Genomic DNA, 19,114 nt, shown 5'->3' with positions numbered 1-19,114 from the left:
TAATCCGAATGTGCCCAATAGTCATATTCGTGAGACTGCAGGAGAAATGCCCGTTTGCTTTTCTCAGACAGCACTCAGTAAATTATATTATTTCAGGTGGCAGAGGAATTCTAAGTAATGCAGTAAACCCTGCAGTGTGTTCACACATGTAGCCTCATCGCTGTGCAGCCCGAAATCATTTACTCTCTTCAATACAACTGTGACTTGATTCATAACGCGTAAGAACTAAAACACACACATGTGGTTTGTGGTTCCAGAAAGTTCCCAAAGAATCTGAATGTCTCCTTGTTGTTTCCCTCTAGTGTGAGCAGCTGTAACTGCATCCCACTGTACAACTGAGTTGTGTCCGTTTTTAAAGGGGAAGACCTCAACATTTCACAATTGTGTTTAAAGTTTGAAAAACATCTTTTAGCGAAACAGTAATAGAAAATCTCCCCCTCCCTTGTAATGCTGATTAGCTTCCATCTATATCACTCTTATTTTGAAACGTTAAAGTTTTGCATGATGTGTTGTTGGATGCAATCATGTTGGCACATGGACTAGCGGGGTGTGCTGGGAGCCGCAAGGTTGGTGGTTCGTATCCCGGCTAAGTGTCCCGGAGCAAGACACCCAATCCCCGATTGCTCCCCAGTCAAAATGTGATGCATGGGTTACATAGTGCAGTGTAAGTCGCTTTGGAGATAAACGTCAGTTAAATGAGATGTAATAATAAATATTTTAATGAAGAATAATCCATGCATCCTGTGGATGTTCTATATGCCTCAGGTATCAGTTTCTTCATCTGAGGCTCACCTGGGTTTTACACGATGAAATCCCAACTGTTCCACCTCCAACAAGCTCATGAGTTATTAGAGGCTCACTAAAATACCCCACTCGGTTCCTTTTTTTAGACTCTAATTTGGTTCTGCTGTGATTTATGTCTCGCATCTGAGGGGAGGTCGGGGGGGGGCTGTGCGTCACAGTCGCTCCTAACATAGATGACACATTTTAGGGGAGGCATTTGGAGTTGATAAAGCAGAACTGATCCAACGAGCAGACGTATTTCACAAACGGGAGGGTCGTGTACGTCTGAGTTCGGGGGGTTCCCCCCTCTCCCCCCCCCCTCCCTTTGCAGGTGTAGACTTTCAGCCGAATTCCTCTTTGCCTGCAGGAAGTCGGCTCGAGATGTCACTCAGTACCCGGACACACATGGTCCATTTGGCACTTTAAGCCTTTTAGAGGGAATTGTCCCTGCCAAGAACAATAAGCCCTGATTGATAATGACACTGTGAAAAACATACCCGTCTGGATACACAGCCCAAATATGCAGAGCATGTTCATTTGTTTCGGCAACAGTACAGAGTTGTGAAATTGTGGGGATGCGATGGAAGGACTGGAAGCAGTGCTCTTATGCTGCTGTGAGGTGTTTGAAGCGTTGTAGTTTGTTTGCTGCATTTAAAGGTTCAGAGTCATGCGTCATCATACATGTCGAGATCCATCTTTGTTTTCGTCTTTCCGCGGCTTACAGAGAATCTTTGTATTAACAAATAATCGTCTGTGCACTTTTCAGCAGCTGGCCAAAGGATGACTGGAGACGCAGAGCAGTTTGTGGGTTTGCAGCTTCGCCAGACCTCCTGCAGAGGTCTTTCTGTTTGGGCGTCAGAAGTCACGGTAAAAACAACAGGACAGCACCACGTTCTTCGGTCTCTTTATTTGTTCATTTTTAGATAAACATTTAAGTATTTGTAATAATATTTGATGCAATAACACAAGCTTCTTTCTCATACTTGGCATTTGGCTTGACTATTTAAAAAGGATGTTCTGGTTTATTCACTCTGATTGTGATCTGTATGTTATGTTTAAGTGTACTATCCAAAACCACATCTTTGGGAAATACCCACAAAACCAGACACAACCTGACTCATTGTCGGCCACGTCGCAGACAGATTAGATAAACTTTATTTTTACCACCACTCTATTAAGTTTTTTTCTTCCCTTTTTCTTGTTGTAGAAGAAGAAGTTGTAGACAATGTGCAAATTATATGCCGTAATGTATAAAGACGCAGGTTATTTAAAAAGTGTGAAACGGATGTTTATAGTTTACCATTTATTGCATGGCCAGGTATTTCACCTTTTCTAAAAACAAATGGTACGGCAAATTGGAATTTATTAAGTAAACATAAAATCTGGCAAGTAGTAGCATGCTTTGAAATACTTTACATTACAATCAGTGTCTCATTTGATACTCCCTGTACTTCAACATTCTCCTTTCCAATCATACACAGATAAAACGTACGCCCACCTCGATGGATTGATGCTGCGGCATCAGCTCTATTCTCATTATCTAACAAATCACGTGGTGCCTCGATTGCGTGCTGGTGTTAACTTTAAACCCCCCTTCCCCCATGTCCACCTCCATCTTCAACACCCCTCCCGCAAAGAACACAAGGCTGCTGTTGTGAGCTTGCGTTTTCATTTGAGTCAAAGCTCCCAGTGTTGTAAGTGCTGACAGACATGGATTCACCCGTATCATGTAGCATCAAATAACACATTATTCATGGCAAATTAGCTCATGTTTTGCATTTCTTTAACATAACAATTATTTAATGATACGGTTAAAAAATGTTTTTTCAAAATAATGTATAAGATCACATCCCCACCCCCCTTGTGGTGTCCTTTTGGAATATCACAGCGTTGTTGAGTTCATGTTGGCATCAGTGGAGTCTTCACTCTTCCAGCCTTGCTCTCCCACAGCGTGTCAGGTGACCCGGTCGTCCCAAACCCGCGTGACATTGATTTATCACCGTAAATATAGCACTTTGTTGGGAATATAACAGCAAGCAGGACAGCGAGTGGTCAGGAGGTGTGTGAGAGATGAGATAACAGAGGTGGAAACAGTGAGCACACGACAAATAATAGAATGGTAGGAATCCGTCACCAGGCAGCGTGAGACGTATTACGCAGCGCTGTGAGTGGCCTCGTCCTGAAACATAACCACAGTAAGCAAACGGCTCCATGTCTTTTCATCTTCCTAATAAGAGAAGGGGCGAGCGCTCCTACGTGTTGAATGCGTGGGATGCAGAGCACGCGTGCAGCGGCAGGCTGTGTGTGTGTGCACACTGCAGACCGCCGCTACATGAGACAAGGCCGAAACAATGGAGGCTCAGGCTAATCTCTATCACATGGAGACAAACGACAAGCAGGTGTGTAAATAGAAAAATGAAGGCGGGGATGGAGGGTGGTTGTGGTTTGACCTTGTGCGCAGGAGTCGGCCAGAGGCGGCGGAGAGGGACCCCCGCTCCCATTTTATTACCCCATTTGGCCGGTGGGATCCCAGCGTAAGATGGTGTGCTACTAGCACAGCCGGAGATACGCTGCTCACTTTCACACTACACTGGCACACTTGGGTGGGTGGTAGCATGAATGGTTTTCTTTTCCTATACTGCGACATGTCGAAAATGTTGTGAAAGAAAGTGTTGTCTGATATTCTGAGTGATTACACGTCTGTTCAGGCAGAGTTTTTAATGACATAAAGTCACCAACTACAAGGATTAACGGTCAGAGTAGAAAGGTGTAGGTTGTGACTTTTCTCACAGCGATGTTACAATAGAGTGAGAAAGATGTCAATGCAGCATTTTGAACATGCCCACACAAAAAGCGCTGTAATCAGCTAGAAAGAATAATGCCCCGGAACAGTTCAGTACTTGTGTTTATGTTTTATAGTTGTTACCATTACCTTTCAAAGACAAAAGTGCACATGTTCTCTTGTTACATTTAGTTTGACAACTATACTAGATTATTGTTCTACATGATACGTTTATTGAATGCAAAATAATTGTTTCAACCAACAACGTATGAATGAACTAAAAGGTTTTACCCTAATGGAGCTACAATCTTTGATCAAACAATCATCCAACAAGGTAATGATGCAACAACAACCACACTCACGTGCCTGTAGAGTGACAGAGTACATTTTGCTGTTAAGTCTCTGAATGGAGGAGTTCTCCATCGTGTTACTTTTGCCACATTTTCCAGAGTCCATGTCTTGGACCACCTTCCCCTCCCTTTCAGCTCACATCTCATACCGTTGGGTTGTGGCTTAACGGTTGGTTGTGAACAACGTGATCGGTGTGGTGTCCTGCGTCTCTGAAACAGGCCGTGCAGCTTGTCACACTGCCGGACACACAGACCTCGGTGGAACAAGTGGACAATGAGTGAGTCAGTAGACATCAGATCTGTTGACAGGCCCGTCCATCATCACTAAAATAGCCAGGCACAGAGACATCGTGCACGCGCACACGCACACACGCACATGCACACATAGGCACCCTCAGTGGAATCGACAGAACCTGAGATGTTCTCTGCTGCACACTGCTCACGCTGCAGCTCCACCTACTGGCGAAAAACCAAACTGCTTTCAAACTCCCGTCACTCCTGTCCCGCGGTGTGTGGGTACACGGCAGATGTTGTGTGAACATGGCAGATGTTGCGACAAAAAAAATGCTTCTCTGACAAACCTCACCTACGTGAATAAAACGTCCCTTTTTGCACTGAATGTGGTTTGCTACATTAAGTGCACCGCTGCGTTGAGGCCCGGGAACGAACAGGCAGCGATCGATAAATGCCCCGTTGTCTGTTCTCGTTAGAAGCCCGAATGAGACGCGATACCCGCGGCGTCATTTCTGAGAACGTTGTCTCCTGTTTGCGAGCACCGGCTCGCTCCTCGCTCCTTCTCGCTCGCGCTTCGAGCTTTTCCGGTAACATCCTCCGGCCTTCGAAATGTGACACCTGTTGCCATGGAGACAAAACAACTGCAATTACCCAAACATGGTCAACGGAAGTGACGCTAATTGGGCGGTTGCGCGCTGACGTAGTACGCACGCACGTACAGGGCTGCCGTAGAACCGGATTCCCTTGACCGTGACAATAGCGGAGCGGAAGAAACCGAGCTATGAATAAGTAATTAACCTGCTTTTTCTGCAGCTCCCACTCCTTTTAAACACGTTTCAGTCCCCGGTGGTTGCATTTTATGTAATCCTCAATCCTAAAATAGCAACACTGACATCTTTATGGCTTCTATAGTATATTAATATTCCCGAGTTCACTCGGGGGGCTCTTGTTGTTGCAAATTAGTTTTTCTAAAGCTACCATTGGATATTACACGTTCTTTATTAGCAGGTTGGGATCGCAGGTGATTGTGGATGTTCTTGTTTCTATTTTTTTTAGGCCTGTATTTACCATTTTGGTTTTGGTTTCATAGACATTCAAAGCTCATTGTTGACCTTGGAATTATCAGTTGAGTTGAGAGAACGAGGTTTATTCTGAAGCTTTCGGTCATGTGTCTTATTCACTTTTTTTGCTCGGAGTCCAGACAACATCGCACCATGTAATCCATTTAGTCAGCTGGTTGGACCTTTCAGTCTTATTCCTTACTAAATGAACAGACCAGTTGAGACATTTAAAAAACAAAAAAGCCATTACAAATTTTTAAAAAAAATTCTCTATAAAAGTCAATGGGCTCATAGTTCATTTAAACTATGATATAAAAAAAACTGAATAATAACAACACAGAGTCATGCTTATGGTTTGGCTTATTTTATTTCCAGCATTATACAATTTTTGCATCTGATCCTTTTTGATAAGTAAAAAAATAAACTATGTCAGAAAATACATCTTGATAAAATACATGACATGATCTTTTTTTCTTGGTATGGAAAAATGTGAAAGGAAATGTTAGGGGACACCTTACAGCAAGATGTGACACCTATACACTACACTTTAGTAACCCTGCTATTTTCACTTGTTACAACACAACTTGGTCAACATTATTACGCATACTTTAGGCTATTGAGCATGATCTAACTTCACACCACAGTTTAAAACACAGATACCACCTCGTCTTGGAGTATGGACGAAATGTATTTGCATGCATTTTTGTTAGCGGGACAAAGTCTCACCTCCAGAGAATCGCACCAGTAGGTATGGAAGAAGGTCAAACCCTGTTACAGTCACACAAAACATGTCATGTTCACAACCGTTGATGTTAAGATTTATACAACATCCAAACTCACACTACACTTGGTTTTTAAGAGAGAGAGACAGAGAGAGATCATAGCTTGTTGACTGGTTAGAATACAATAACAGTATATTGTTGCATAACTGCATTCACAAGGCCAGGAGTGTTGGAGAGTTAAGATTATCTTTCATTAACTCTGACGCACCCAGGCTGCCTTTCAGGCTCTCAAGGCCCTCGGCCAAGGAATCAATCTCAGAGTAATTAAAGGAAAACGCTGTGCGGTAATTGCTACAATTGGGACTGGAAGACATGACCGGTGTGCTCAAAGACTCCAGGTCGTTTGCCACGGACTTGTAAAGGGTTTCCCAGTCCGAGAGGCAGAAGGGGCCACTCAGGTCTATGTCGGGGACAGAGGCAGCCATCTCTGGGGTCACCGCCATCTCTAGGCTGGGCACCAAGTCATCCAGGTCATCTCCTTTTAGGTCCTCCAGATCCTCCTCCTCTGCACTCGAACACAGGAGGATGTCGGAGTTCCCCAAAATGGCGGCAGCAGGGATACAAGGGACACTGTCCATGTCTTGGCCAATGGAGGCTTCTCCGACGTTGCTCTCCGTGGGTTTTCCATCTAAGATGGACAGCAGCTGCGGGGAGGCCGGAGGATCCTGCAGCATGGTGTTAACATCATCTTCTTTATCATCCTCCTCCTCCTCCTCCCTTTTCTCATCACCGTCATCTGTGGGGAGTTGGCAGGATGGTTTGTGGGAGACTAAGACTTCCTCCAGTCTCTCCTTCTCCTTCAGCAGGTCAGCTATCTCACCCTGGAGGGCAGACTTCTCGTCTTCCAGCTTGTCCGTTTCCTGAGGTGAGGATGAAAGACTTTGCATAAAAGACTCAGAGTGTCCTCAGGTCCTGCAGGCATGCTGTGTGGATGTTCCATGTGTGATTAAATAAAACAGCATACTTACAGCTTGCAGAGTGTCTATCAGCTCCCTCCGTCTGTTGCGACACTTTGCTGCAGCAATTTTGTTCCTCTCCCTCCTGATCCGCCTCCTTTCCTCCTCCTCTTTGGAAGGCTAAAATCAATCAGGAAAAAAGCCCCTTTTAAAATGCGCTTCCTGCTGAGTTTCGCCATATCAGCAGTTGGCTCTTTTCATAATTTCACTTGCCAAAAGGGGAAGAACAAAAAATGATCCACGCAGTGTATGCTGGGAATACTGATCTGGTCGGTGCAGACTGTCTTCCAGTTCAGGCGTTAAAATGCTGCACCACTGGCACGGTCTGGTCGACCACGTGAACGCGCACTTCGATGCGATTTGCCATTCATAAACAGCGCTCGTTACCTCAAAAGCAATTACTCGCTGCACCAATTACACGTAATCTAATCACCTGATGCGCGGCTCCCTGCAGTCATTTATTTGGATTTCGTTGATTTTCGTTTAACCATCAAAAAACAAATGCGTCCTCCTCCACGTCCCGCTAAAAAAAATATCGCGATAACTGCATTTTCTTATTAGTGGAATGGCGTCTTGGTGAGGAATGTGATGAGCCCTTGGACGCGGACGCATTGATTGGTTGATTGGCTATACCCGTATCGTTATATCTGAACTCACATTTGATTGCCCCCTCCCCAGCCCCTGTTTTCTCGGATACCTTCTCTTTCAGCCCTTTCCGGCTGGAGGGCTTTGCCTTGTTTGCACCTGTCTGCACCTGCTGGGTCGAGCTGCGCGTTTTGGGCTTTGCGCGTCCAGATGACGGAGAGACAGATGTGATGACTGTCGGCTGCACCATCCACCTGAGATCCGGCGAGGTTGAGATGGCAGTCACCGTCGGAACAAAGGAGTCTGCTGCACAAGTCTCAGCATCCTTGGGGAGAGAAAAAAAAACCCACATTGCCGATAATCACCACATGCATGTGGATGTGTGGCAAACAATCATTTATCTTATCAGAGAAACCGCGTTCGCGGCTGACCTTTAAACGTGTCTAAATGTTACATCAATCATTCCGCCGAGGAATGCCACACAAAAAAACACACAAATCAATACAGTGTGCGAATCTGTCGAAATCAGATGCGTGCCTCATCACCACGTCCTTATCAGTCATTTGCTTTTTTCTCCATCACCGTCATCACTCCAAAATGAAAGGTCACGACCAAAACAGGTCTTTGTCCAAATGTATATATATTTTAAATCTCTGGACGTTATGGCGCTGTTTTTGCGGATTAGATGCATGGCGCCTACAGAAATGGTGCGAATGTGTTAGAATCATTCCAGCAGGATTCCTGGTAAAGGAAGTGCTGTCAGTCAGATGTTCTCGGGTATGTGTGAATATTTTTCTCCCATTGAGTCGCCATTTCTGACCCATAAACCTTATGCGCATGAATGATCCTGCAATATGTGTGAGGATTAATTTTGGGATGATCAGATCCGCTTCTACCTTGGTGCTGTCCACTGAGGATGAAAGCGAGTCAGAAGGAGGCTGGCTGCACCCAGGGGTGTCCCCGCCAGGCGATGCTGTGCTACAGCTGGACGATGAGTCGAACTCAGTGCTGGAGTCTGGATGCATGTTCTCGTTCTCTAAAATCACCGCATAAAACGCTAGAACAGTCTATAGAACCTAAGTAGAAAAACTCCCACCTAAACCATTACTTATATTCCATTTGCCGGGCTCATGAATGGTAACTGTGCAGATAGTGGAGAGGCCCGCCTTTTATAGTGAGCTGGAGTTTTATGAATGAAATCTGTTTGGTGAGACCGAACCATCGTATACAGAGGGAGAGGCAAAAGGGAGGAAAGAGGGGGGCGGATGTTTTCAGATTCACCTTATACATCCGTGGAATTTCTGAACGACACTATTAGCACTCGTTTTATATTTGCTTGTTTTATAAACTCACGCACAAAAATACATATAGAGCGCAGCTCAAATGAGGTGACACCCCCGCCTGCTTGAGGTGCCCATCGTCATGAATGAACGAAGCCACGTCACTTGATGTATGCAGCATCTGCATCATCATGTTCCCCATACGTCCACATATGTTCAAGAGACATTTTAACTATTTTTGGCGCATTCAAGGAAACACAATTGCTCTTGCAGAAGAAAAGTGATGAGGACAATGCAAAATAGCAGAATACAATACACTGTTTTCAAACTGTTATAATGCAATAACACAGTTGTTCATCACATTACTTGGACCAACATTGTGAAATCATTTTGCTGATTCAATTAATGCGCCTTGCTTCTTAGCACACCGACGGATTATTTAGGAGCCGCTGAAGGAAGTGTCATCCAGATATCCCTCCCTTCTTATTGCATGTTTTAACTTTATTTGTTGGTTACCGGTCGCTGCATGTGAAAAGAGCTCCAGCAACAGAATGGTCGCGGTAGTAAAGCAGCCAATCGCCGAAGGACCTACAGAGCCATATATGGTATTTCCGGGGAGACAGAGGCGCGCTGTGGTGCTGAGAGAGATCGCAGACGGACATGTGAGCATGTGTGTGTGTGTGTGTGTATGTGTATGTGCGTGTGTGTGGGTGGGGGGGGGGGGGGACTCACTCACAGTCACAAAAGAAAGTGAAACATTCTCTGATCGTCACGCATTGTACTTGATAACAGCGTCATTGTGATACAAGAAGCCTCCTTATCTATAAATGCATATTCATCGTATACATGTATTGGTTTGTTGGAGGGGGATGCTAGGCCTCGAATTTTATGATATTATTCATTCACACTATATTATTTGTATTTCTGTGCAATAATAATGTCAGTTCTTTCACTTCGACTCCGGTCTGATCAGTTGTAAGGATGCAATTGTATTTGGCACCCGTTTTAATCGTTATTCCCACTATTCAGATCCTAAACAGATTGAATGGGCTGAATGGGTTATTTAGGTGTCAGATGACCTGTCAGTTCACTGAAGGGAAAGGCAATTGATGACTAAAGGGAGGGGTCTCTCCCCGCTCCGAGGGGCTGCGCGCTCGTCTGCTTCCCGGTATAGGCACTGCCCCCCTTTGGGTTTATTTACCGGCACATCATTAGGTGGTCGGCTTGAGCCCATTCAGTCGGCGGCGGCTAAATACCAGAGGGGCTCCGACGTCGGGCATAACTACAGAAACCCCTCACTACAGCTCAAAGGCCTCTTTTCATCAAATCAGCTTGAGCATGAATGCGCTCCCCGAGTTTATTTTTAGACCCAGTGACATCAGTCCATGTAAATTAAGCAAATAGATAATTGCTCCTGTGAATTATTCCGCTGCTCGTGCTTTTAAGTCTGATAGAACTCAAATTGAATGGCCCGGGGATTACATTTGTCATTTTTATCAGTCCGTTATGAAATATAATAAACAATTAATAGCCCTCGAGTGTGTAAATCAACAATCCATCACACTCATTTACCACTATTTGTGTTTCTGCATCTAATTTATTTAATCTCTTTATTTGATTGTTTAGATTATCATTTGTATCGTCAACTAGAGTTAACCAGGTAACGCTAATTGTTAAAACATGTTTTATGTTTTGGCTATACTTTATTCTCCTTACCTCAAAATAACTTAAAACATTGTTCGGAACTTGGAAGCTGCTGCTTGCTGACAATCAGTCAAACAGTTTTACTTAAACTATCCTCCAGGTGAACGTGTTGTTTAGTGTATTTCATTCCTCTGCTGAACAGACCCCAAACTACGTAGACAGAGCTCTCACTCCGACGCCGTTTCCCGAAACCAGAAACGTCATCACATGTTGTTAAATGGATCCTACCCGAAATAGACAGTTTTTGATTTTCTTCGCAGAGTGAATCGTCGCTCCTACACAAACAATCGTTGTTGCTATGCGAAACGAGGACATTACTGGCGCGAAGGGGTGGAGTGTTGCTATGACAACCAGAAAACACGAGCAAGAGAACGAATACCTGATTACTTTTAACCTAAATCCAAGCCCTTTGACGAATTAACACTTATCAACGCTTTGAGGCCTTTTCATAATAATGGTATTCTTAATGTTTTTTAAACATTTAAGACGCTGAAACTACTAAATCTCTGGTCTGTGGCTCTACTTTTATTCTAGGGTTCAACTCAATGCATCTAAAAATGGATTTTAAAGCAGTCATTAAGTTAAACACTGCAAACACACAGAGTTGCATTTGAAAGATTACCCCCAAATCACGAGGATTCCCTCTGCCACACAAAAAGGGAAGACCTTTGTAATCATCTGGAAACGTCTAAAGAAAAAACTAATAGCACTCTTGCAAAAGTACACAGAACAAACAGGTTATCAGTGCGTTATGCAACCAAACACACCCATTCATGAAGTGAGCACAAAAGGTACAGGCACTGCCTGTGGGAAGAACACGCATGCAATCAACCTGCTGGGACATGTTTTACTGATGTTCTTGACTGGCGTTGATTTGGATTTCATCCAAATTGTGCACATTAAATTATTATGTTCCTCTAAAGCTGTTTCCTGGTTATTGAGATTAGCTAGAAAATAAGTAAAAATTTATCAAATTTAAATTTGTTCTCAACGTTTGAAAGTAAGTTCTGTAAGTGTAAATTATGGTTTAGGGTAAAGTTTTTAAAAACTTGCTTTGCTGACATTTCTAGTAGAACCATGTCATGGGGCATTTTAGCCTGTTTACACAGCCTGTCAGTGGGAGACTGATTGTACCATTATAGTCAATGAGGACATTCGTCAGTTATTTGTATGACAAAATCTAGTTGAGTTGGAGTTATATATTTGAAAGATGTATAAGACAAGCACTTTAGTGTCTTCAACAACTTGTTAATGAAAATGTAAATGCATCTTGCATGAAAGGCTACTTTTTAAAAATGATTCTGTTATTTACATGTCCTTGATATGTATAAGTGTATTCATTATTTAAGTTGACAGTGCGGGTACAGTATTGTGAGTTCTTTTGAATTTGTTTGGTACTCAAAACAGACCGAATCTACATGTTCTAATTAATGTTTGATGTACTTTGCTGTGTAGGATGTTCTCTAGTGACCATTATTCAGTTTTCACAACAGCCGTTGTGTTTGTTGTCTTACATAACGTCATGTCGCTGTCGTCCAATCTCAGACGGTGTGTTTCCCAGCAAGGTCCGCCCCTTTTACAGGATGCACCATATAAGGACAATGACGTCTCGGGGATCCCGTTCCTGGAATATTCCTCTTCTTGAGAGTGAGTTTAAAACATATCGTTTATGTTACTTTTAACTTCTATCAGCATAAACATGCATTGTATGAAACAGTTTATGTGTGCTTAAGCGACCTATTCGGTGTTGGTCCTGTGTTAAGAGAGTTTTTCGATGTTATAATTTCTCCCCGTGTCGGGTAAAGAGCCCGCCCCTTTCTATCGACGTCACAGGCCGCTCCTTCTCAGGCTATAAAGACGCTCCTAGCTCCCACAGTCGACATTCAAACTTTCAGCAGCACAACGACTACAGGAGGAAACATTTTGGGAACGGAATTTGAGAGTTTCTCTTAAACTTACGAAAGTATTTCTTCAACTTTTCATTTGTCTGGATCTACCTACCTTTTTTGGGGAAAAGATGATGTTTACCAGTTTCAACACGGAGTGCGGCGACTCCTCTCGCTGCAGCACCGCTTCTCCGTCCGGGGACAACCTGGGATACTACCCGTCCCCAGCGGGATCATACTCCAGCATGGAATCTCCCCAGTCTCAGGTATGTGCGATCAGATTTATAATCATCTACAGAAATCTGACATTCACATGTTTGCATGTAGCTGGAAAAGATACCGCTCATTAGGTCCTCTAGATCACTCAAAGTTTAAACTTAAGATTTTTACCAATAAGAATTTTTAGATGACTGACAAACAGCTGTACTCGATGCGGAGTTATTCTTAAAACGCCTATTGGTCCGCGCTGCACACACTTTGAAGCGCGTTTGATTCATCCACCTGGACACCCCATAGAGAGAATGTAACGTCATAGTTGACATCATGAATGGATATTTTTAAACCACCCGGCTTTTTATAGACCACCCTGCCGCGCTGTCTCCCGAAAGTATATAGACCCAATGTGCTCACGATCCTCTTGCTTCCTCACTTACAGGATTTCACCGACCTGACAGCATCAAGTGCCTCCTTCATCCCAACCGTCACAGCTATTTCGACCATCCCGGATCTGCAGTGGATGGTCAATCCTTTGATTTCCTCAGTGGCCCCCTCTCACAGAGCTCCCCCCTATAGCTCCAAACCCAGCCCTGCGTATTCGGCACCAGGCATGAGGTCTGCTTCCAGGGGGCATAACTCCACCAAGAGGTCCAGAATGGAACAGGTAATTATCATCTGCCTGTGTGATCTACATCTGTGACTTCCACCATGCCTTAATCATCACGGAGCTGGAGGTTTAACTTTTTCTTGTCTCGTGTGCAGGTGACATCTGAGGAGGAAGAGAAGAAAAAAATTCGCAGGGAGAGAAACAAGCAGGCAGCAGCAAAATGCCGCAACAGGAGGAGAGAGCTCACAGACACTCTGCAAGCTGTAAGTATGCTACAGATGTACCACCATTCGTCAAAATGCATTTCACAGCTAATAGAAGTGTTATCCAAGAGCCAAGCTTAATGCCACTTTCTCTGTTTCTCGCAGGAAACCGACGAGCTAGAGGATGAGAAGTCCCTCCTCCAGAACGACATTGCTAATCTCCTGAAGGAGAAGGAAAGGCTCGAGTTCATTCTTGCTGCCCACCAACCCATCTGCAAAATCCCCTCAGAGATGGAGACCGACTTCTCCGTGGTGTCCATTTCTGCGTCCCACCCCTTCCTCTCCACCACTGTGTCCTCCAGGCCACAGAACACCATCCCCAAGGCAACAACCTTCACCTCAACCTCCAACTCAATCTTTTCCGGCAGCAGCAGCAGCAGCAGCTCCGTCCTCTCCACTGCCGCCGTCTCCAGCAGCTCGGTCAAGATGATGGACCTGGACTCCTCCGTCCTGGAGGAGTCTCTGGATCTGCTGGCCAAGACGGAGATGGAGACCGCGCGGTCAGTGCCAGAGGTGGACCTGTCCAACTCCATCTACACAACTCCAGACTGGGAGCCCCTTCACGCCACAGCCAATAGCAGTGACTTTGACTCCCTGTGCACCCCCGTGGTTACCTGCACACCAGCCGGCACCACCTACACATCTTCCCTTGTGTTTACCTTCCCGGAGGCAGAGACCTTCCCTACGTGTGGCATCCACTACAAGACAGGAAGCAGCGGCAACGACCTGTCCTCTGACTCCCTCAGCTCCCCAACCCTGCTGGCCCTATAAAGACTCTTCCAACAACAATACTACTTCCTATCAGGCGCATCTTCTTTATTGTTGAGATAAATGTGCAGATCACACGCAGGGCTTTAGAATGGACTTTGACCAAGAAGCAACGTATTTATGATTTTATTTGCCTTTATTGATACTTGCCTATTACGCCGATGTAGCAAGTTTAAACGCATGATTCAACTGATACCACTTAGTCGTTTATTGAGTTCATGTATGATTTAATGGTGCTAAATAACAAAACTTGTTGTAGTGTTGATGTGTTCCGAGCAATAGTTATTATTGATCCGGTTTTGTTTTCTGCTTAATGGATTGTGTAGAAAAAATATGGTGGAAAAAACCCTTTAAAACTGACATGTTTTGTCTTAACCATGATGGTCTGAGTGGTCTATGAAGTTTTCTGTGAAAACATTAGTGATTTTAATTTATTCAATTTAAATTTATTTTTTTACAGAGTCGAGATGAATGCTGTTAGTACGAAATGTAAATAAAAAAAATACTATTGCTATTTAAATTAACCACGTGTTTGGTCGAATCTGTGGCGCTCTTCTTCTCTGTGAGATTGGATAGCAGTGCTACTCAACAGACGTTTAAAATAATGGCTAAAATTAGCCCCCATAAGGGATCGCAGACTTTTCCCTGCATCTCCACTGGCTCTATTTATTGTTCCGTCTGTTGCCAAGGCTCACTTCGCGTCAGGGCTCCTACGTCAGTGCGTTCTTTCCATTTTTTTCAAACGTGTAAACGTAGCGCGATGACGTCGTATTTCCGTGACCAAATATAGAACGCCACTAGATTCTCTGCTGCTTCTTGCCAGCAGAACGCAGACTGGCTTTTCCGCTTACACGCGGATCTGTTTCTGGGTTTTGTCTTCAGAGAAAAATATTTCCATGTTGGAATATTTTTTTTTAAAGGGGGGGGGGGGGGGAAACACCACGCATTACTTCCCTAAACGAAAAAGAAATGTGTTTCTTATACGTGCTCAGCGCATTGCACGAGACCCGCTGCACACGCAAATGGTTGCATAAGACGAGTCGCCATAGGATCCGAAAGAGACGTTTTAACCACAGTCGACATCGGTTAGCTTGATTCTGTTCTGTTCAGAAGGTGGCGAGAAGACCACTTCCCACAGTCAAAGACACACATGCGACCTACGACAAGAAAGGAGTGTTTAGAAACGATTCATAAAGGCACAGACACAGGTCTGAAATACTCTCTTTTTAGCTGAGTTCTGATTTTTTATTCTTGCAGATGGACTTCAGCATCCAGACAGCCCAAGTGTAGATTGGTAGGTTCATTCAGCCTGTTTGAATTCTTCATTCCTTTAAAACAGACGAGCAGCAAACTTAATACTGATGTGCCATGAAGGATGAGCGTGTCACATGCACGTAAATTAATTTGCAAAGCTGGTATCATATTATCTTTTTCCCCACATTGGCTGTTAGTGAAGTAACTGTGTCAGTCTGCAGGCTGTCAGCTAACTCCTGACTCAAAAGACAGACAGATGACTCAAGATGGGTAATTATGGACACAATCCATTTTGCTCCTGTGTTACCGTCTTAAATGTTGAGTTTTCTTGTTGGTTTTCACATAGATTACCACATGCTGGTGCTTGATTTCATCTCAGCTTCATGGTTGAGGTGCATGTGCTCTTGTAGCTGGGAATCGTCTGTCTGTCTCTGTTTGCAATCCACCTTTCTTTAAAAGAAAAGTGTTATTCACAAGGCCACAGATGGAAAGAGTTAGGCCACCGTTAACGCAGTGGTGACTTTTATCTGAGATAAAACAAGGTGAGGGATAGTTCCAGTGTGCTTTATCTTTCTGCTGACTAACTGGTGAGCAAATTCATAATATTGTAACACAATTTGTCATCAAACCTTTGCCAGCACTCCCTTTAAACTTGTACTCTCCTCCCGCTTTCATTTCACCTTTAATCACTATTTCACCACACGAAGAATCATTGGAAGTCTGATTGCTAAATGCCTATGCACAGGAAATGCGTGGTGAGCACACGTGATGTACGTGCTGCTAGGAAGACAACCATCGCACAATAACTTACTCTGACGTCCGCTCCCTTCCGGCGCAGACACACCCTTTTTTTGTGCAATAAAAAGCCAAGAGCCAAAAGTTGTTACTCTTGTTACTAAAGTTGCATGCATACAGGCCTGCTCTTACTTGTACAACATCAAAAAGATTTTAAAGTATTTGTATTTTGCATTTTAGCGACTTAGAGTTGCAGAAGTACATTGTGTAGGACCTTGATTCTCTCTCCCAGGACACTGTTTTCACAAAGCTTCCTGTTTTATTAACACGTCGCTGTTGTGTAACAGCTGAATTCTGAGTGCCTATCTGTTTTCCTCTGCACCTGAGCAGAGCCCCTTTTTTTTCCCCTCAATAAAGCCTCAGTGTGCGACCATGCATCGCCTAATAACTCTGTCTATTAATACCTATTCCCCCCCCCCCCGCCACGGCCCCACGGAGAAGAGGTAGAGGCAGAAATAGCAGGTGCCTATTGCTTCTTTTAACATCAGCATCAACAGCAGTAAAATTAGACCAGTATGACGCCAACCTGCGTCGGCGCTGCGACCCAAGGGAGGAACCAGGCAACGCGCGCCTGATAGAACGAGAGGAGGGAAGGAAGAGCGAGGGGAGGGGAGGAGGAGGAGGAGGAGGGAAGGACAAAGTGATGAGTATACGAGGATAGCGGGGAGGGAGGCAGACAGAGGTTCCTCTTCCTGGGTGTAATGAGCACAGCGACCGCGAGGCAGCGGGTTTGCCTCCATGCGGCGGTGACAAGGCCGCGGTTTGGCAGGGCGCCGTGTTCACCGACGTCCTTCCCCTGGTACCTTTTCTTTTTGCCAAGGGAGGAAATAAAAACTTGAAAAATAAAAACATGGATAGTTCAGTGCTTTCCCTCTGTGCCTGGAAGTGATATACTGTTACTGAGTAGGGCATTTGACACCAATTTAAAGTTTCACTATTATTCCTGTCAATGTTCTTCTGTCTGCTGGGTGTCCATCTGACAGAATGCAGCCGTTCCTCAAAGGCAGTGTATGACAAATCAAATTGAGGCGTGAACTTATTGTGGAATCTGGGCTCTTATCAGCTCATGGTCTGATTTTTGTTCTTGTGAACATTACGCAATCAACGGAAGGGTGTGTGTAGGCGCTCATTTATGCCACTGTGTACTTTGATAATGACATGCAATGCTGAATCAGGAGGTGATAGCAAAAGGCTCGTCAATAGTACAATTATTTAAGCACCTCACACACTGCACATCCACCCTTTTTTTAAATGTACTTTAGTATTGAAAATCCCCAAAAGAGGTTACGAGCAAAATAAGGTTTAATGTGTGAAATTAGATTAGTAAAAGATGCTAAAATGTAGATTACATAAAAGTTCTGTGAGTTCTCCTTCCATCCTTAAAGCCCTTCAGCCTGGAGGAGTGTGTGAGCTGCTATTCTTAGCGGATATTTGACGCACTAAGCTACAATACTGAAGGGATTTCTCTATCCAATAATTACTGTTCACGTTGTGCCAGGCTCCCCACACAGCAGCGTTTCCTCGTCGTGCGGTATCACTATAGCAAGGATGTTTCCGTGGAAACTGGACCGCTCTATCATATGTAATTGGGTAATCCCTGAACTGCTGACAGAAAAGTAATAGCTTTGGGGATTTTCAAAATAGTGCATCCAATACTGAGCGTGTTCTTTCTGTTCTGAACTTTTGCCATGACTGCAAAGGGAGTGTTGTCATGCAATTATTCTAATATTTATGACGTTTGTTCAAATTTTTATTTAACAATAAGCTAATTATAAGCTAATAAATAGTCATGAGACCAACAAGAGGAAAGAAATTAGTTTGAATCTTTTAGTCTAACTGTACTTTTAATATGGAGCAGGTTTGATATACGTACGGAAGTGTCATCAGTCATTGTGCATTCAGCAAAAGCATGTGCCTTCTGGCAAAGAGAGTTTGCGTGGTATGAAACAGGGTCACGCTCTGTCTCGTGTTGAGATCAGATCAGATCACAGCCAGACTGCTGTGTGGGATCTGCAGCGACGTGTTTGTCTGTTAGTTTTGATTTTGACAAACATTAGATGCATCAAAAATCTAGGTGAAAGCACCAGATCATTGTACCCTTTTGTAAAATGTGAGATCAGGCTATCCTTGAACCATGGAATTAGAAATACTCCTGATGTAAACACGGTGCTTGTGTCCTTGTATCCTAGCTGAATGCCAAAGACAAAAAAACATGTCTAACAACAAAAAACAAAACAATCAAAGGCCTATATTTACCCGTTTGTAGGTCTTTCAACTGAATCACAACGTAATCTTCCGCTTCTCAGGCATGCTTTTGGTGTAAGATTCTAAACCATAAGCCTGTTCAAAGAGCGGCTCTGGTGTTGGATGATCACATCATCCTTGAACTTTCTTCAAACATCTATCGACTTCTCTGTCAAGCTGTGATTCCCAGACAAAACATGGTACTTGTCCCGGCCCCACCTCATGGGATGTCTTTCACACTCTGCTCCAGTTTTCCTCACTTTGATCCTGTGTTTATTAGATGATATTTTAAGGTAATTAATAGTTTGTTGCAAGTGAATTGGGGTGCCTCTGGTAGTCCCTGATGAGTTACTTTGGGTTATGGTTTCTCATTAATCTCCCATTGCAACTAACTGTGCCAACTGAACCAGTCAACAAAAACAAAACATCCACGGACAACAAGCTTTTTACATGGAGAGAGAGATGACATTTGAGGATGAACTCTCGCCTCGCAGGGGAGGAGTCTGCAGCTGCACTTGTTCATCCAGGTCAGGGGCGGCGCTAGAGGGCTCGGTCAGGCCGGTG

At 44.1% G+C, this 19,114-nt stretch overlaps 2 protein-coding genes across 3 annotated transcripts; one reads left to right on the top strand and one right to left on the bottom strand.

Annotated features, from left to right (window-relative positions):
• Positions 1-5,558: 5,558 nt before the first annotated feature.
• Positions 5,559-8,857, bottom strand: LOC119195001 (protein c-Fos-like). 2 transcript variants are annotated; one of them, XM_037449562.2, is made up of 4 exons: positions 8,430-8,857; positions 7,646-7,858; positions 6,961-7,068; positions 5,559-6,852 (listed from the first exon to the last, which is right to left on the bottom strand). In XM_037449562.2, the coding sequence occupies exons 1-4, from the start codon at positions 8,556-8,558 to the stop codon at positions 6,145-6,147; spliced, it is 1,158 nt and encodes a 385-aa protein (XP_037305459.2). In that variant the 5' UTR covers positions 8,559-8,857; the 3' UTR covers positions 5,559-6,144. The 2 variants fall into 2 exon arrangements, with proteins under 2 accessions (XP_037305459.2, XP_037305460.2); XM_037449563.2 differs by lacking the exon at positions 8,430-8,857 and adding an exon at positions 7,965-8,423.
• Positions 8,858-12,387: 3,530 nt separating this feature from the next.
• Positions 12,388-14,781, top strand: fosab (v-fos FBJ murine osteosarcoma viral oncogene homolog Ab). The gene is made up of 4 exons (XM_037449565.2): positions 12,388-12,669; positions 13,059-13,283; positions 13,382-13,489; positions 13,595-14,781. The coding sequence occupies exons 1-4, from the start codon at positions 12,535-12,537 to the stop codon at positions 14,258-14,260; spliced, it is 1,134 nt and encodes a 377-aa protein (XP_037305462.2). The 5' UTR covers positions 12,388-12,534; the 3' UTR covers positions 14,261-14,781.
• The last annotated feature ends 4,333 nt before the right edge of the window (positions 14,782-19,114 follow it).

The sequence above is a fragment of the Pungitius pungitius genome, chromosome 20, assembly GCF_949316345.1.
Source record: "Pungitius pungitius chromosome 20, fPunPun2.1, whole genome shotgun sequence".
NCBI lineage: Eukaryota > Metazoa > Chordata > Actinopteri > Perciformes > Gasterosteidae > Pungitius > Pungitius pungitius.
The sequence above is the reverse complement of the archived record's forward strand: the minus strand, read 5'-3'. Positions and strand labels throughout refer to the sequence as shown.